Source organism: Notothenia rossii, assembly GCF_949606895.1.
Source record: "Notothenia rossii genome assembly, chromosome: 6".
Classification (NCBI taxonomy): Eukaryota; Metazoa; Chordata; class Actinopteri; order Perciformes; family Nototheniidae; genus Notothenia; species Notothenia rossii.
The window spans coordinates 31,005,385-31,025,484 of NC_136909.1; the positions used below are offsets into that span (position 1 = coordinate 31,005,385).

Consider the following 20,100-nt stretch of genomic DNA (forward strand, 5'->3'; position numbering starts at 1 on the left):
ACACACACACACACACACACACACACACACACACACACACACACACACACACACACACACACACACACACACACACACACACACACACACACACACACACACACACACACACACACACACACACACACACACACACACACACACACACACACACACACACACACACACACACACACACACACACACACACACACACACACACACACACACACACACACACACACACACACACACACACACACACACACACACACACACACTTCCCGCTCTTATGTGCCCATCCCCCACATGGATCACACCTGGCACACGCAATACATGTTCAGTTTCTATTCTTTATATATCTACTGCAGTTTTTCATGTATACCAGTAGTCTGATACAATATTTACAGTTTGAAAGGGTGTTAAATGAAATTTGGAGACGATTAATGTTTTTTGTGTTAATGTAATATAAGGTGACCAGATTTTCTAAATTAAAACCGGGGACATTTTGAGTTTTGCGGTCAATATATCATTAAAATATCCAATTTTCTTCGCTGTTAAAGAAAAAAGGGGGACAATTCTGGTTCAATGTAATTCGAACATTTGAACTGCTGGATACAAACAGAAGTACGATAGCTCATATATGAGACTTCAAAGGTCTTTTATTTTGAAACTGTACATCAGATTGTCCCGATTCTCTCTGAGTGACTAGATGGGGTGTCCTGCTATCACCCTGAAGTGAAATAAGTCTTTGATACTGGATAGTTTTTGTTTTATTCTTATCTAAAAACAGAGGGATGATAGCTCATATATGAGACTTCAGAGGTCTTTTATTTTGAAACTCTACATCAGATTGTCCAGATTCTCTCTGAGTGATTAGATGGGGTGTCCTGCTATCACCCTGAAGTGAAATAAGTATTTGATTGACTTCGAATGACTCTTTGATTATGGACGGTTTTCATTAAATAATAATCAAAATATTATCAATCAATCTAATTTGAGATTTTAAACAGCATACATTTTAAATAGTCACCCAGTGGAAATGTCAGATACGTCTTCATAACTGTATCCTTACATTTTACATTCACTCAGTTATAATGTGGTAGTTATACGTAGTTTGTTTTAAATTATTATTGATCACATTATATAGTAGCCTACATATTTCTTAATTCAAGCTCCAGTATATATGAATATGTTTGGTGTGTTTTTTAGGTATATTTGTTATTGACCGAGTAAACGCTTTTATTTTGAAGGCAGTTTTTACAGGCCTCTAACGTAATGCATAGGATGTTCGTGCACCGCAATACAACGTGCGGGGCAGGCTTGACTGTGTTTTCCGAAGTAGGGGCTGGTTTGACCACAGTCTGTTTACCCAGTGTTTCCTGACATGAAACGTTTTATTTCACCTTGCTATGTGTTTTTAACGTATATTAAAAAACGGGGAAATTTCCGGGGACAGTTTCAACCGGGGACAGGCCAATACAAACGGGGACGTCTGGTCACCCTAATGTAATGCAGTTAAAACCGGACCGGTCAAATTTGACAGCGAACACCAAAGTAAGGGGGGGAAACGAAGTCAATAGGAGGGTTAAAGGATTCATTCTGTGGGAATTAAAGCTTGCACTGATTTTCTTTTGCTCTCTGGCAACGTAAATCTATTTCGTAATTGCTTCCACGCAGTGAAAGCTCCCATAAAAACACCAGCAATGCAGACAATGTGCACAATAATATACTGTTGTCTTTTCTGTATTAATGTGATCGCTCAAAGTATATCATTCCCTCAAAGTACACAGTAAAGGTTCAACAGCTGCAGCTCCTTTCCAAAGAACAAGAATATGTGCATTACATCTCCTGCTGTCAGCGTTTCGCTCATACCTCACTGAAGTGGCGCAGCCGGGGCGCCCGAGCAGTGGAAGTGGATGTTCTGCCACTTGCTGTCCCTGCGATGCCAGACGCGAGTTTCCTCTGACTGGCTGGACCGCGGCCAACCCTGGTTGTCCACATACTGAGTCAGGCGGATGTAAGCGATGCAGGCCGCGTCCTCGCCGATCATGTGGACGTGGGGGTTGAGGATGGTGGTGTGGATGGGCTTGCTGTTCTTCGCCAAAACTGAAAAGAGGACAAAAACAATGTCAGGTGAAAGAATAAGCATAAGCGGTTTGGAAGTTTAATTAACTTTGTAACACAAATTATTTCTCATTTGAGTGGAGTTTTGTGGGAATTTCTTTTAGGGTGGAGCTTTGAATGTTTTATCTTCTTTCATTTTTTCTATTTGACCCATTTTTTTATCTAATGTGGTCTATTTCTGACACCTGAAACCGGCAATAAGGCAAATGTAGAGATGAAAGAAGACATTTTTCTTTCTGAGCCCCAATTTGTGAGATGTGTAAACCAACATTAGAATGGACCAGATAAATAGATAGACAGAACTGATTTTAAAAAGAAAAAGACAATTATCACCAAATCTATCAATCTTACGGTTTTCAAAGTAGAATCTATGGAAATCCATGCCCTCTACCAGGTTGCCCAGTGCCTCCGGCTCAAACGAAGTGAGTCCAGGGTCACAGATCTTACTGAAGAGGAAGTAGAGAGGCATGTTAATGACGACACACATTCATTTTAAACTATGCATTTTACCCACACACAAAAAACGCAGACTCACGCATATGCCTCAAAGTCTCCATTGTTGATTGCTTCAATCAGCTGCTCGGTGATCTTGATAATTTCCTGTTTGCGTACTGCAGAGGAAAAACAGACACAGGCACAGAAAAGATATAGAATCAGAGGCTATCGCAACAGTTGGACGAATCGAGACGCAATTATTCTGGTTTTCACAGCAACCCATGTGCTCAGGCAAAGGCAGTTAGAACCCTAACATCATGTTTTTTTAATTTTTATTACATTACATTTAGCTGACGCTTTTATCCAAAGCGACTTACTATAAGTGCGTTCGACCAACAAAATACAAACTTGAAGAAAACAGAATCATATAAGTACATCAGGTTTCATAGAGCTAAAACATTTCAAGTCCTACTCAACTGGCTTTAGATAAGCCAGTCCTTTATTAGTATATAAGTGCTTTGTTAGTAATTCTATCGCTCGAAGTGGAGTCGAAAGAGATGAGTTTTCAGTCTTCGCCGGAAGATGTGTAAGCCTTCTGCTGTCCTGATTTCGATGGGGAGCTCATTCCACCATTTTGGAGCCAGGATAGCAAACCCACGTGTTTTTGCTGATGGGAACTTGGGTCCCCCTCGCAGTGCGGGTGCAGCGAGCCGTTTGGCTGATGCAGAGCAGAGTGCACGCGTTGGGGTGTATGGTTTAACCATGTCCTGGATGTACGAAGGGCCAGATCCATTCGCAGCATGGTACGCAAGTACCAGTGTCCTGAAGTGGATTCGAGCAGTTACTGGAAGCCAGTGAAGGGAGTGGAGGAGCGGCATGGTGTGGGAGAATTTAGGAAGGTTGAAGACCAGACGAGCCGCTGCATTCTGGATGAGCTGCAGAGGTCGGATGGCACATGCAGGTAGACCAGCCAGGAGGGAGTTGCAGTAGTGTAGGCGTGAGATGACGAAAGCCTGGACCAGAACCTGCGTCGCTTTCTGGGTCAGCTGGGGACGTATCCTCCTGATGTTGTAAAGAGTGTATCTACAGCAGCGGGTTGTTGCAGCTATGTTTGCAGTGAAGGACAGTTTGTTATCTAGGATCACACCCAGATTCCTTGCAGTCTGAGTCGGGGAAACAATAGAGGTGCCGATGTTGATTGTTAGGTCAAGAGTGGGACACTCTTTTCCCGGAAGGAAAAGCAGTTCAGTCTTGTCAAGGTTGAGCTTGAGGTGGTGAGCAGACATCCACCGAGAGATGTCTGCTAGGCAAGCAGAGATGCGTGCGACGACCTGGGTCTCTGAGCGGGGAAAGGACAGAATTAGTTGGGTGTCGTCAGCGTAGCAGTGGTATGAAAAACTATGCGGGCTAATGACAGGCCCGAGCGAGTTTGTGTACAGGGAGAAGAGGAGGGGACCGAGAACAGAGCCCTGAGGGACCCCTGTAGTTAATTGACAAGGGTCGGACTCCGACCCTCTCCAAGTAACCCTGTAGGTGCGGTCTTTGAGGTATGAGGTGAGGAGGGAAAGTGCAGAGCCTGAAACTCCAAGTTCTTGGAGAGTGCGAAGGAGGATCTGATGATTCACCGTGTCGAATGCAGCAGACAGGTCCAAAAGGATGATGACAGAGGAGAGGGAGCCTGCTTTAGCAGTGTGCAGTTCCTCAGTGACAGCAAGGAGAGCAGTTTTTGTGGAGTGACCTGCCTTGAAACCAGACTGGTGCGGATCCAGCAGGTTGTTCTGATGGAGATAACAGGAGAGTTGTTTAAAGACAGCGCGTTCAAGTGTTTTAGACAGGAACGGGAGGAGAGAGACAGGCCTGTAGTTTATAACATCAGACGGGTTGAGAGTGGGTTTCTTTAGGAGAGGGTTTACTCTTGCCTCCTTGAGACTGTTTGGAAAGTGACCAGAAGTTAGAGAAGTGTTGATGAAATGGGTGAGAAACGGTAGAATATCAGGAGCGATAGTCTGAAGGAGGTTTGAGGGGATAGGGTCCAGAGGACAGGCGGTAGGACGGGCAGAGGTAATGAGGGTAAGAACCTCACTTGGAGAGAGAGGGGAGAAGGAGGTCAGTGTGTGGGTGAAAGGTGGGTCTGGTGACCCAGCGGTGAGTAAAGGTGAGTCAGAAAAAGAAGAACGAATATCATCAACCTTTTTTTCAAAGTGGTTAACAAAGTCGCTTGACAGAAGGGAGGAGGGGGAAGGGGCTTTGGGGGAGTCCAAGAGGGTGGAGAAGATGGAAAATAGTTTTTTGGGATTGGAATAGGAAGATTGGATATTATCTTGAAAGAAAGTGCTTTTTGCCTGAGAGATCGGAGCAGAGAAAGAGGAGAGGAGAGATAGGTTAGGAGGTCGTCATGGTGTTTGGATTTCCACCATTTCCGCTCTGCTGAATGGATGGTTCTATTAGCATGCAGTGCGTCATTTAGCCAGGGAGCAGGAGGGGACTGACGAGCCTGCCGAGATGTGAGAGGACAGAGAGAGTCCAGAGAGGACAAGAGAGTAGAGAGGAGAGTTTCTGCAGCAGAGTTTGGAGGCAGGAGTTGGAACGAGTCAGAGGAAGAGGGGTCTGAGAGCACCGATGAGGCAAAGGTAGAGGGGGAGAGGGAACGAAGGTTAGTAATCGGATGTGTGAAGCGGGTTTACAGTGAGGTTAGAAGTAGTCCAGTTCCTTGAAAATATGAGATCAAGGACATTGCCAACTTTATGAGTTGGTGGGGATGGAGACAGTGAGAAAGCAAAGGTAGTCAAAAGAGATGTTAGTTCAGATATCTTCCCAGTCTGGAGGTTGAAGTCTCCGAGAAGTACAGCGGGAGGGCCAGTTTCAGGGATGTGTGAGAGGAGATTATCTAATTCCTCCAAGAAGTCTCCCAAGGCGCCTGGTGGACGGTAGAGAACAACAATGGTTAATTGTATAGGATGGGTCACTGTGACGGCATGGAATTCAAAGGTGGAAGGAGTGCAGTTAGGTAGCTTGAAGAGGGAAAAGCTCCAGTTGGGAGAGAGCAGGAGACCAGTGCCACCTCCTCCACCAGAGGGTCTGTGTGTGTGGGTGAAGGAATATGCTGTGGAGAGAGCTGCTGGGGTGGATGTGTTGGATGGAGTAATCCAGGTCTCAGTGAGAGCAAGGAAATCCAGAGACTGCAGGGAAGCGTAGCCAGAGATGAAGTCAGCCTTAGGAACAGCTGACTGGCAGTTCCACAGGCCCCCTGAAACTAGATGTTGGATCTCAGTGGAGGATGTGGGATAGACAAGAGCAGGCCGGTTATATCGATTAGGAGATACACGGGGCCAGTGATAGTTGCGAGAAAACACATGAACAGGAATGAAGAAAATACACATGATTATAGCATGAGGGGCTAGAAAACTAAAGAAAATAAAGTAAAACACCAGCGATACTTAGCGCAATCTGAGTAGGATTTGCCTCCTCTTTGCCTCCCTCGTGACTCCCGCAGGACTCTAATGTCTTTGTCAGTCTTACTCCCGCAGGACTTTAATGTCTTTGGAAAGTTACCTAAAATGGACACCTGATTGCTGATTTTTCACAGCTGTGGGGCCACGCCCCTTTAATTAGTTAACTCTCTGCAGCTGGTGGCCCTCCTGAGTTGTTATTGTATTTTCAGTGGCACAGTGGTTTTACAATTACATTAAAGCCTAAGTTATAAAGTTATGAGTTTAACCCTTAATACAGTTACACCTACTCAATAAAGCTCTTAGTATTCTACAAATGTTTAAATCAAAGTTAACCCTAGCAAATGAGTTGTCCCAAGTTTGTGCCTGACAGATACTGTAGTGGTTTTGAGATTTAAAATCACAATTTCAATCAGATCAACTACAGAGCATTTATACAGAGTACACACACTGAAACAGAGTCTAAAAGTCTAACAAAGTCTAAAAACAGAATGTTACTCACACAATTCTAGAAGTCAACAGTTGTTATCCTGTCAAAATCGACTTGCACACTTTTATGTGAAACAACTCAAAATAAAGTTTCAACTTCTCTGGTCATTATTGTAATGAGCTGGACATTTATGCTTCATAGTGAACTTGCTTTAATTTCATTTTTTTACAACCATTTGGGAAAAATGCACTGAATGCACTCGATTAGTTGGGTAATACAAATAACATCAAACATACAAACAGACATGAGTCACTCATGTGATCCTGATGGACTGTCACAAACACCACAAACAATGTCACTTGTGTATTAGTGTACATCACAACTATTCAAAAGCGACCAAACGATGCTTACATCTGCGTGCAATAAGCCTACTGAAGATTATGTTAATAGAAGCAAAGATCACACACATCCAGAGGGTCCAACTTCTAACCTGAAGAACAGTTTACCACACGTACAATGTACAGTATTTTATGCTCCAAAAGCAGAATACACTGGCTGTTACACACGCTTGCTCACGCACAGGCCTGCAGTGAGTGGATGTCATTCGGTTAGGACCCGTGATTGGAAAATATGTGTAAGGTCGGTACTCACTCTGGGAAGAAGACAGGGGAGGGCTGGAGGGGGATTGGGGGGGATGTGGGGAGGTGGTGTGTGCGTTTAGAGGGGTGGGCCTGGCACTAGGCACCGGTGCAGCGTCAGAATTGAGCGCAGGGGCCGCCGGCGCCGCCCTGCGAACGCTGCTTACCAGGTCAGTGAGCCGAGACACTGAGGGCCGGCAATGCAGGAAGGATGGGTTGATTGTGGTGGAGTAATGTAAATAAATAGATTAGAGAACAAAAAGGGATGAAGAAATAAAAACATTCTTTTATTTGTGTATTTTTGGTAACATTTTCTGCTCTATACTTCTGCTGCTGTAATACAATAAATGTCCCCGTTGCAGGACAAATAAAGGAATTCTGATATTGAGGTAACTATACATTAAATAACATTATTTACACTACTAATTATATTTTTTGCACTACAAAGTCCTTACAGAAGACGATTTAGAGGTCCGGTGGTTTTCATTAAAACCAAAGTTTTATATATTTTCATTTATCCGAAAACCTTTCATTTGTATACAATTATTAATAATTTCCAGGTATCCTTCAAATATGTAAAACATTTAATGGATGCACAACTACGCAATTATAATCATATTTAAAAAATAATAAAAAACATTCAATTTGACTATTTTATTTGGGCTATAATCCAATTCATCCATACTGAAGTGCTACATCTGGTATAAACCATGTATAAAAAGGGAATTATAATTATGTTATCGATATATTTTGGATTCTGCATTTACAGTATGGGTTGTTGTGTAATTTAAAATGTAATAGCTTTATAGTGCTAACTTAAAATGTTTGACAATAAAGAAAAACTGCACAAATCTTATAGGGATTTTTAAAGATGCAGAACAAACTAGGGATGCAGATAAAATAAAACACTACGTTGATCTTAAAAATAAGCAGTTTTAGTTATTTTCCAACATGACATAAAAGACGGACTCGATCCATCTTCGCAGGCATTGACCGAGGAAGTGTGAATCCCGATTTATGTTTGATGTCCTCTATTTTCTCTTCCAGCGGTCGTCTACAGTACTCTCCCTCGTCTACTTACTCTGCATGGGGGTGTGTGGAGGGGAGGGGGCGGAGAGGGCAGCGGGAGGTGGAGTGCAGGATGTCCCTTCCCCGTCGGATGTGGGCCCTGAGCCCCTACGCACTGAGCCCAGCAGGTCAGCAAACTTTGTAGTAGCTGAGTTTAGGATGGAAGGAAGGGAGGAACATGGGAGACAGTGCACATGGGAGAAGGTTGATGGCATGATGGCCATTAAGATGAAAAACAAAGCTTGCCACACAGATGTTGAAGGGAACACAGAACAAAAGTCATGCTTGGAAATGTCTGACAAACAAAGACCCAGATAGTCATGGAGCAGTGTTGTGTTGCTATTCCATCTGCGCCCATGAGAACGAGACTATGAGTTATTCTACAAACATGTTGCGAGTAGAAATACTACAAAGCATCTCACGGTTATCTAGAATGGCTTGTTTTTTCCTTCACTATTAATGTTGTTATTGGATGTATTAAGACTGTCAACAAGTAGTATGGTGCCGACTAAGAACACTGTAATGGAGACATAAAGCACAGTTTAAGTCAGGGTACTAAGGGGGAATTAGTGGTGCTAAATGGTAGCACATGTATGCTTTTAATACATGCAGGGACGCTGGATGAAATACACACAAGGGAGGTTTTAGTCAAGTGGAATTGCTAGTGCAGTGTGTGTGTGTGTGTGTGTGTGTGTGTGTGTGTGTGTGTGTGTGTGTGTGTGTGTGTGTGTGTGTGTGTGTGTGTGTGTGTGTGTGTGTGTGTGTGTGTGTGTGTGTGTGTGTGTGTGTGTGTGTGTGTGTGTGTGTGTGTGTGTGACAGGCTGCATTTGGAGGGGGCCATGCTGACTTACAGAACACAGCAGCTGAGGAGCCCTGAGAGCTATCGGGCTGGGAGCTCGTGCTGGATTGCGCCTTAAGCGAGCTGTTGTCTAAGCTCTTTCCTGATGACGTGCACACAAACAGAGAATGAGAGCAAACACACATATGAGGAACAGCGAGGAATGATGGGAAGGGCAGAGCGAGCGTGAGATGACATGGTGGGGGGGGCAAATAAATACAAGGTGATAAAACCCAGTCGAACTCTTTTCTTTTAATATGAAAATACAGCTACCTAAAAAAAGTGTTCGATAGGCTTTTGTGCATGTCAATGGCTAAGATCCCAACTATCCCTCCAGAGGGAGTTTCTCTCCCACACATTCCCCTCCCTGCCTGAAACTCCTCCATTGGACTCCTTTGTTTACTTCTGCATCAAAATGACATCACTATGTAACACTTGCGCTCAAACATATTGTATTTAAAAGATTAAGGGGCAGGACATCTCAAAGCAGTTGGCCAATCACAAGAGAGGGCTCTGGTTTCAGTTGTTATAATCTCTTTAAGACAATTTGTGCTTTAAAAGTGGCAAAGTGTTCATTCAGACATATGTGATTCACAGCATGGACAGATAGTTGACAGAGACATATAAAAGAAAAACAAGCAAAGTTTGCAAGATATATAAGACACGGTACTCAAAAGAAAATAGGACTTCTCTTGCTCTTGAGTTCACAATGAAAGCTGGGGTACACTAGGAGTGACCAGTCTGATAACTCTGGCAGTGGACAGTAGGAAGTCCAACAAATACAGAAAAACACAACATCTGTGTCAGAAAAAATAAATAAATAAGAAAAGCGAAAGAAAAGGTCATGATCTTGATGTGATTTTAGGATCTAGTTGACTCAGTCTCTCACTGTTTTGTTGGGTTATTAAAGACAAAAAGGGGGGGAAAACTTTAAGAACCACTGCTTTATTGGAAGTCTGGCTAGTAAACAGAGGATGGATGATGACAATGGTGTTGGCCATGATAATGAGGGAATGTTACTCATTACCCCTTGTCTTTTTATTCAGCTGGCCCGGAGGGAAACGCAACACATTAACACTTTGGAAAAAATGGATGGCACGATACTGGCAGGAGAGTATTTTTCCATGGTACCACCAATTTTGGACCAACACAAAGAATGCAACAACATTTTTTTTTAAATGTCCTACTTTCAGAAACCAAACCTAGACAATAGGAAGTCAAATAAATGATTCGACTCAAAGGAGAACTGCAGGATTAGCAATTGAACTGCAAGTTATTCTAACTGACGTGAAACCTGCACACAACAAAACTGTAGATTAACGACCCACAACAAGCAACCCCCAGAAAACTCTCCATGGCATGTTCTCTACTGTAAACTTTTGAGAGTAACAGAGCACATATGTGTTTGAATGCTCCGAGGGCTAGTACAGGAGTTGGGTTACAAACCAGCTGTCCAGCACTCACTGACCTGACAAGATCCTACACAGGCTGACATGAAACAAACTGTCCCACGAACCAAACACGACTTCCTCACACACACTCACCTGTCTCTTGTAGTTTTCTCTGGCGCTAACCGTGCTATCTGCGGCCTCGTCTCTTAAGAGTTTTAAAACTGCTGTGTGAGACTAATGCTATCCAAGGGTGGCGCAAGCAGAGCGGTGTGTTTTTAAGCCGCACTCTCCCTTTCCTGCCACCAGGGCTACTTTTAGACACCTCCCCTCTTTAGCCCTGACCCACCTCCCAAGGTGCCCTTGCCCTCTCCTGTCAGAGGGACAGGGCGGTGGGGCTCCAATTTGAGACCTTGGATCGGAAGTAAGTATGGTAGGGGGAGCACACTTTTCACAGTTTGCAAAGGGAAAGTACAGTAGAGCCTGAGGGAATAAAAGTATTTTCAGTTGACCCAATGCTACTGTGGGCTACCTACATTGCTCTTATCACCGCTCAGACTTTACAACCAGCACAGCCCCTAGTAGACCCCCCCTCTCCCCTACACACACCACAACACAGACTATATCACCCCTTGCTGCTAAATACCAATCAACTATGTGCAATATGTGCTATATGTGCAATATATACTGTACATGCGTTAATAACTGTGTAATTTATACCTGGCTGCTAAATCCTTAGAACCGTTAAAAGGTGTTTTTTCTCATTTTGTATCTTGTAAATTGTGTAACTTGCTGCAGTTAAATACCATCAAACTATGTGCAATATGTGCTATATGTGCAATATATACATTATATACATATGCCACTAATAATTGTGTAATATATACCTGGCTGCTAAATCCTAAGAACTGTTACAGGATTTGTATTTTGAAAAGTATTTTTTTTATTACATTTTTTATTATATCATAACTTAGTAATTTTTCTTAAAATAGGTAACATTAAGCTGTCTGTGGCATTGAAATAAAACATAAAAAGAACAAAATGGACAACGTTCCAAGTAAGAATACAATTTTAACAGTTTCATTTGTTAGATCCCAAGAGACTTGTGCTTAAGACGAGGCTTTGTTTAAAACCTTAAAGCCAGTCTAGCTGATCGTGGTGTTCTCTTTTTCCTGGAACATTTAAGGAATGTTTCACACTGACTGACACCACTTCTTATCCATAATTGTCTTGCTTGGCCATTCATTATACTGATTACTAACACCTGAGGCCAAAGGGTGAAGGTTATGAAAATGTGTTTCTCCCAATACATACATTATTATGTACTATCACTTTTTGTAATCAAGCATGATCATTGCAATCAACTGTTAACTCTGAAAACAAAACAATTCATCTTTACTATGCATTTTTTTACAATTTCTATACAAATTAATAATATATAGTCTTAAAGACATTTTTGTTGGAAAGGATCCTTAGTTACTTTCACTCTGAGCACATTTAAAAGGAGTAACTAAAGTAGTTCTACTTGATGTACTCAGTACTGGTTATTTTCTCTTAGAGCAACATGATTGCTCTGCTATAGTTACAATGGAATTTGTGACATGGCAGCAAAGCCTCCACAGGGAGGAGGAGAAAGAAGAGGAGGAGGAAGAGCACATTTTGTTCTGTATGCCTGCAACCAAAATGATAAATTCATGACCTGATTAAGAAGCATTTTACTCTGGAGAACAGGGGTGTTTGAGTGTGTTGGCGCGTAGATAAGAAGAGACACACATAATCGCCCAAAACATAAATTCAGTGGACCAAAAATGCTGGAGACAAACTCACTTGGTGAAATTATTTGCTGATATGTGTGAGGCATAATTCCAACTAGAAGCCACACACACACACACACACACACACACACACACACACACACACACACACACACACACACACACACACACACACACACACACACACACACACACACACACACACACACACACACACACACACACACACACACACACACACACACACACACACACACACACACACACACACACACACTCTTTTTGAAAAACCAAAAGAGAAATAAGCAATACACACAGACTCCATAAGAGGTCAGCTATCAGCCGGTTGTCTGAAGTCACTTTTACACAATCCATTCAAGACATCAGGATTATTTACTACTTTCTTTTGATTTATGAGCGCAAAACATATATTTTTAGGTGAAACTGAAAAACACAAAGGCGTTATTAAGCACGCTTGTGTTCCACATGACAAGTCCTCAGAAGTATTCGGATGTTCAACAAAAATGTCTTTCTGCCTGTTTCCGTGTCATTACCCCTTGTATCTCTGCAGTCTTACCTTTCACATCTTCATCCTCCACAGTGGTGTTGCTGCTGTCTGATGATCCCTGCAGATCAGAGATAGACAGTTAGTTTGGGTTGAAACATAATGGTGTAAACATCAGTGCTGAATACACATAAAGCAACACATCACAAGAGAGCTAAGAAGTCTTGTTTACAGGAACACGGACCAGTTAGGGCATACTTAACGTCAAGCCTTCAAAAAAACGAAATTGGTAACCGAGCAACAGATATATTAAAACAAATTAAGCTTGATTCAATTCATACAACAGATGCCAAACAAAGTCACATCTTTGTTCAAAGCTACAACCAGACAACCTTTGCAAGCATAAAGTCAAACCATGCCAGCACACCCATCAGCCTAGTGGCTCAATACGCCACGGTGTCAAATGTCATTCCATATTCGACTGTCGACCTCTTTTCTCTATGCTACTCCAGGCAGAGCTCCCTGTGCTTCATTCTCAGTGTGTGTGCTTCAAACAGTGTAGACGTCTCTCCTCCACAGGGTGCTCTCGTCTCTTGCTGAAACTGACAGAAACTCAATAGCATGTGCTCCATCCCTTTTTCTAAAGCAACAATGGAAGCAGGCAGAAGGGACTCTCAGCGGGCAATTAGCTGACATCTTTGAGAAATACTTCACCAACAATATGACCATATGTATGTCAATTACCACAAGTTCCCATCAATGCCATGCCTCTATGGTGAAGGAAGGGTAACAAACGGAGAAAGGTCTTGACAAATGGAAGTTCAACAACAGAGAAAACGATATCAAAACATCCGTTTACAAACCTAATATAAGTCTTGCAGTGTAATCAAGTCTCATTTATCCAGTCAGATGCTCACTGCTTCCCTAACAAATGCATTTTGACTAAAACCGTACTATTTAATACACTTTGGACTTGCAGCGACTGTGCAAGCGTGACACTGTTCAGGTTTATGATTTAAATAAGAACTTTTTCATTAAGCATAGGTTTATCTACCTTTTCCTTCAGCCTTGCTGTCTTTCTCTAATAAGGCTTTCGCCGGGAATAAGTTATCTTCTGATTTCCATTTAGCAGAATAAATGGGCCTACATTCCCCTGCACGTAGAGGAGAGTTTAGAGACTCTCTGACCTCAATAGAATTACAGACGGGCACAAACAGCATCACAAACACAAAGCACAAAAGTAGTTTCATAGCCTTCTAAAGAGCATCTTGTTACCTGCATTAGTATGACCCTTTTTGGGCACATAGCTGTAATTGAGCCTCACTTATTATAATGCCTTGTAATATTTTTCAGCCAATATATTCAGGCTTTTGACCAATTCAACTTAGACTTTAGACCTCACCTGTTTTTTGCAATGCTAAGATCAAAAAGGTCACTAATAAAACCTCATCTTCTTCTGATACCGGCTGTTGTAATTCATTTAAAGCAATGCATTTCCCTTTGAGATCCAACGCAAAATCTAATATAAAGTACTCTCAACAACCTATATTCTATGATCTAGGGAAATATTATTACGGTAAAACGTGCTCAAACAGGCCAAAACCCTTTCAGTTGGAGAAACGCGCTGCAGCTTTAGAAACGATGCAGATATTAAAAACACAAAACGCTGCAGATACAAATCGCTCCAAGAAAGATGCTCAAAACACAACGAAAACGGGGACACTAAAAAGTGATGCACACAGCTGGGACCAGAGTGCTTGGTGACATTGGGGGATTATAAAGTTTGCCAACTGTCACTGGGCGGAGTTACTCTATTTCATATTTGTAAGTGTTTTGTCAGTATATTTAAAATGACTAGGTTGGCTACCTTCCAGAAGATCTGCGATAAAAGAAAGGAATCATGCGATCACATTGTTAATAAAGCTTAAAAAAAACGTACACTTTAGGTAAGTTTCCGGTCAAGTTGGTGAAGATGTTTCTTCACTTGAATGTGTTTTCACACAATTGTGTTGAAATGCTTTAGAAAGTGCAGCGCGTTTCTCCAAAAGGAAATGTTTTGGGCCGTTGCGTTTGCACCTGTCAGCCCCTGTGTACATTAAGCTACAAAGTGCTGCTTAATGAGAATTAAGGCAAGACAATGTGACCCATGTGTCTGGATGACAATGCTATATTTTTAACGTAACGTTCTCAGAACTACTGTTGTGGTTAGCAAGGTAAGCAAAATGCAATATTCCGATCACCAGGAGTGTTATCTCAAGCAACACAAATGTACGTTATTCACACTCATTAGTAAACCAATGCTGTTGTGAGGTCACACAGATGCATGGCGACGAGACGGATCAAGGGGCAGGAGTAGATGAGCAAGAGGAGGAGAATGACAGGGGATAAAAAGAACGTCTGGGGTGGGGAATGATATATGTGTACCTTCATCCCGTCCACTGGATTATGGATGACGGTTGTCTGAGGTTCCTGGAGGTAGAGGAGGAGGACCATGGAACAAAAGAGAGAAAGCAAAGAAAGGGGCAGAGAGAGGGAGGGAAAGAAAAGAGAGAAGATTGACATCAAAGTAGATAGAGATGGGTTAAGTATAAGAAAAAGACAGTGATGTGAATGTTGCATGAAGAGAAAGTGCTTGTTAAGGTTGACAAAGAATAATCCTTCAAAGACATGGAGTGGATGGATGAACTGAATAACTGTAATTTGGAGTGAGAGACGGTATTGAAACCCAGGGTGAAGTCACTGCCATGAGCACAATTTTCTCTCACACAAACGGACAATACACAGCCTCCGGAAAGGGACAGTTGCAATCAAGCCACCAATTATTTTTTCATTCAACCTACAAATATGCAAATGTAAGCAGGATCAAGAGGATTGTTCATTAAAATGAAGGTAACGCACACAATTTCAATGAGATCTGACGTAGATAAACACTATGCTCAACATCTTATTAGACACTGCTAAACCCAGCGAAAAGATTGTGCCGGACAAGATGAAAACAGGTCTTTCTGATCATTTTGGCTCCCCTTCTAAAAGATGTTCTGAGTGAAATGTATGGGTTTTTATTTTAAATCACAATTTTTTGTGCACATAATTGGCTCCGTAAATCCTCAAGACTAGCCATATCTCCTTGTTGTTTTGCCTTTTCACAATCCCAGTTGATCTTCTTTCACATTAAGTTCCTTCTTTCATCTTATATTGCAGATTCTGCAATCTAATGTATCTTCAGCATCTCTGTCACGTTTTTAGCCAGTTGGTGGCTCTTTTCACACAAAAACATTCCCGTCAGTGTTGCCTTTTTGTCCCCTGATGCAGCAGGCCCTGATTGCGGATCATTCATAAAAGGGAGACATATATATTTTTTCCCTTTTCTGCAGCTCTCAACACTCTGCTAGAAAGTGCCATCTGATGTACGTAAATCAGAACACCCTGCCGCCACCCCCATCATGTTCTTCACAGGAAATGACACCTCGGTGATGACCAATCATCAGCTTTCTCCCTTGTGATGATGGCAGTGTTGTCAGGGCAACCGTCACCTAGGGCAACATGCACCGGAGGCAATTTGGGAGATGGTGATGATGATGAGTGAGAACAAAGTACCTTGGCTTTACAGATTAGAATGAGGGGGAAATGGGTAATGGTGTCACAACATCACAGGGGGTTGACCGCAACACATCACTGCTGTCTTTAACTCTACTGTTCTTTCAGGGATGTTCTAGTGTCGCAATTAAGTCAAATTATGTTATGTATATACAGCCAAGCCGCACATTAAGATTCCCATCACCCCTTATCCGCTCCAAGATCAGAAAATTAAGGTCATCTAATTCTAAGGGTCTCTCTGACCTGGCAGCTCTGCAATAAAGGAGTTAATGTACCAAATGGCTAAACAGTAGCTAGTTCAAGCCCCTAGCAACAGAGTGAAGATCACAGACGCACTCCCACTCTCTGTTCCCCTCAAAGATCAGAAAAAAAAGCCTCTTCAAATGGTTGTGTTTCTCACTCTGAAGTCAGTCATCTTCCTATCAAGCGCTTCTTGTAGTATGTCTGTATTTGTACAGATAAGATGCATGCGCACACAGAAAAACAGACTTCCATCCACAAAAGGACAACTGTTATCTTGCCTTCTCCAATCAAAGTGCTGAAAGCAGATGCCTAGTTTTAAACAGTGTCAAGCTGAGGCCAAGCTAGTGATGCACACCATGGACAGGTAATATCTACCAGGGTCACCGCTCATTGACACCACCAAGAGACCTGCTGACCAATAGACTATAATCTGTGTTTTATTATCACAACGTGCTAAAATCGAGCTTTGCAGTGTATGGCAAATATATTTAGTTTGCAGGAGTTCCAAAGAGCAAACCCAAATTCCTCAACTGTGCTAGATGCGTAGTTTGGTGAAATCCTTTGTGAGCCATCTAGGTCTCTTCATTTGGCATGGCTGATTGACTTGAAGTAAAAATTGCATTATAAAATGCAGCTATTATGGTTAAATAAATTGCAGTTGCACACAAAGTAAGAGGCATTTGCAAATGTAGTGCACTCCTGAAACACAATTATTTAATTGCATGAAATCTATCATTGCAAATCCTACATTAACCAGGACCATTCGTTATACAGTATACTTTAAAGACGTTCACAGATGTTGTCTATGCAACACAAATTATAAAGAATGCCTCACCTTTATCGTGCATCCTTATACTATTTATTTCGGTTTTGAAAAGAACTACAAAGATATCAGAAAACAAAAGAAAACTGACATCAAAGTATTTAGGATACTTTAAGGATTTCATTTATCATTTATTTTCATTATTGATTATTCTACCAACATCCATTAAAATGTCCATCTAAATGTTTTTTAATTTAAATATTTTGTTTGCATATTTGCTATTTTAGAGTCTGTAAACAGAATTTTCCCATGTTCATTGGAAATATTAATCCTGAAGCAGGTCCAAGGTCCACAACTCACCCACGGAAATATGAATATAGCAGAAGCTCCACATAGATCAAGAGGAGAAGCACAAATAACTTTGAAATCTCACCCAGACACATGTTGCTTAGTAAAAATGGTGCCCACGGTTCTGGACTTTACTTCACGTTGTATATTTTTCCCTTAATAAAAGTCATTGTTGACCATGTGTGTAGCCCAAGAGCAGGGAATAATCTCTGAAATCAGCTGGAGTGCTATTTGGCTGGAAGGATAATCTGAAGACCTTTGGACTGTGATGCTCACACGGTGGGGAACCGCTTCTGAACAGAGGCATACATAAGAAGGAGGGGGTCAATTTCACTGACAGTCCCAGAAGGCATTGGCTGTCTGTCCCTTTCTTGGAAAACCTACTCGACCCCTGTGGCTCTCACAGCCGCTGGGCAAGGATTAAGCACAAATGACTAGACGAACAGAGAGGAAAAACAGACAAAGCTACAGGAATAGGGGAGAGGGAAGGTAGGGGTCTTATAGGATATACGGACAAACACACAAAGGTGAGGGTGAAGGGTGAATTAGGATTAAGGGGGGTGGGGTTAGGAGGTAAATACCAGAGCAGGTGAATGGGTGTTTCCTTTGGGGCTGGTGACTATGCTGTTTTTGGTGCTGTTTGTCTGGGGCTGTGCAGGAAAGGAGAGGAAAGGAAGGAGACACAACAAGATTGAAAACATCAGCAAAAAGGTGGGTTTGGGAGTCCAGGCATGTGTTTATGTGCATACCCATGTCTTTATGCACTCATATTTCTGTGAAAACGTATTTTAAATGTTTCACCTAGTTGTTAGTGACGTCCTTTTTTCACACATTTCCAATTAAAATTATTTGAGAAGATGTTAACACGGAGGTTAATGGTGTCCTAAAAAACTACATAAAAAATAGATGCTCGACATTTAGTAACAGTCCAGGTTAGAGTTTTCCTTATTTTCTACCTTATTGTATAAAATAAATGTAAATCCTATAATAAAATAAAATAAACAATATGGCTAAATAACAAAATAAGTAAGGAGTTAATGATTTGGGTGAACAAAAATATATTTGAGATTTAAGGTCTATATTTGGTTTTAAGGGATTAAGATTACGCTTTACTTTGAATTACGTCCATAATGGGAAAACATTTTTAAATAAGAGACAGAAAAATAATTAACAATGCGATAACTGTATGTCCCCACAAACATAGTTAGATACAAATAGGTGAGTGTCTGAGTGTGGAGTCCAGTAGATGGCAGGCAGCAGCAGCAGTGATGATATCTTAAACATTCATTCACAAGACGGATCTGTAATTCTGAGAGGTAACATGAGCGGGGGCGGGTGACACTTAGTGACATCATGATGTTGTCACGCTGCTTAATATTTCAGATTGCAACCGTGCCATTTGGCCGTAATAAATCACTTTTTAAAATTATAAGCCCAGATCAAATTCTCCTTTGAAGGCCACACATCAAAGAGCGGCCAGTCCTTTATAGCTTATTTGGACCGTAATGATATTTGTATTAAATTAACATTCAATTATTTGAAAACAAACATTAACTTGAAGTTGTTAAATGGGGCGTGGGTGTGGAAGTGAATCACCAAAGTTACTCATTCTAAGAACTCAGCTACCGTTACATAAATATTAATCATGTAACACTTACATCTAAGCCACCTACCAGTCTGTGATAGAGGTCAAGAGAAGTCATGGATTACTTTATGCCGCATTAAGCCTTAGTATGGTGTGAATGAAGAAAATTCCACCTAGGTATAATGCTAATCACGCTAGCAAAAGCCTTTCATTTCAAAGGCTGTTCTACAGATAAAAAAAATAATGCTTTAAGAAAGAAGCACAAGATCATTGATTTTAGGATACAGAATTGGCAACCATTTGAAACATTGATTTACATAAAGGAAAATAGGTCAACTAAGGTGACTTAAGAATGTGTGTGTGTGTGTGTGTGTGTGTACTGTACATGGGTGTATCCATAATATGCATTCTATTCAAGAGAGAAGAGGAGTAGATTAGAAGATGAAGGCTTGTAGATCACCACAAAAAAGTGCTAAAAAACACCACAATGAATACAGAAATAACAGCCTTGAAAATAAAAGCTGGTGTAAGCTGACACTAAGGTGATACATAGACAAAGACTGAAATCACACACACATACCAGTGAAACCCACAGTCACACACACATTTGTGCCCTCATCAGTCACACCGCTACCGCTGTGGAGCAAAAGGAAATGTTTTGCTCATCAAAGTAAATGATTAGCAGATGAGACGTTTTACTCAAAGCTTGTTTGCAGAATCTCGGGGTCTTAGGATTTGGTGAGGAAAACCCTTCACTTTTCTGAACAACGTGCTGGAGGGGATATAATCAAGCTTGCATATTGGTAGAGATCACAGAGTTTCACAATTGAATGAGTTCAAACAAAGAAGGAGAAAGTGGGTCAAAGTATTCACAGGTGGTTCTCCAGGTAAGCAAGGAAAGCAGTGCAGAGGGAAAACACAGGAGGAAGAGG

The 20,100-nt window shown here is 41.6% G+C and overlaps 1 protein-coding gene across 42 annotated transcripts in view; it reads right to left on the reverse strand.

Moving 5' to 3' along the window:
- Positions 1-20,100, reverse strand: part of camk2b1 (calcium/calmodulin-dependent protein kinase (CaM kinase) II beta 1) — an 89,066-nt gene that overhangs the window by 20,053 nt on the left and 48,913 nt on the right. For 13 of the 42 annotated variants that reach the window (XM_079687780.1, XM_079687809.1, XM_079687785.1 and 10 more), the window contains 9 exons: positions 18,165-18,233; positions 15,057-15,101; positions 12,705-12,753; positions 8,978-9,067; positions 8,140-8,274; positions 7,072-7,245; positions 2,642-2,717; positions 2,458-2,552; positions 1,855-2,088 (listed from right to left, as the gene is read on the reverse strand). In XM_079687780.1, the coding sequence (XP_079543906.1) occupies positions 1,856-2,088; positions 2,458-2,552; positions 2,642-2,717; positions 7,072-7,245; positions 8,140-8,274; positions 8,978-9,067; positions 12,705-12,753; positions 15,057-15,101; positions 18,165-18,233 (966 nt within the window). In that variant the 3' untranslated portion in view covers position 1,855. The remainder of the gene's footprint in view (positions 1-1,854; positions 2,089-2,457; positions 2,553-2,641; positions 2,718-7,071; positions 7,246-8,139; positions 8,275-8,977; positions 9,068-12,704; positions 12,754-15,056; positions 15,102-18,164; positions 18,234-20,100) is intronic. The other 29 variants (XM_079687791.1, XM_079687788.1, XM_079687817.1 and 26 more) reach the window with 7 other exon arrangements.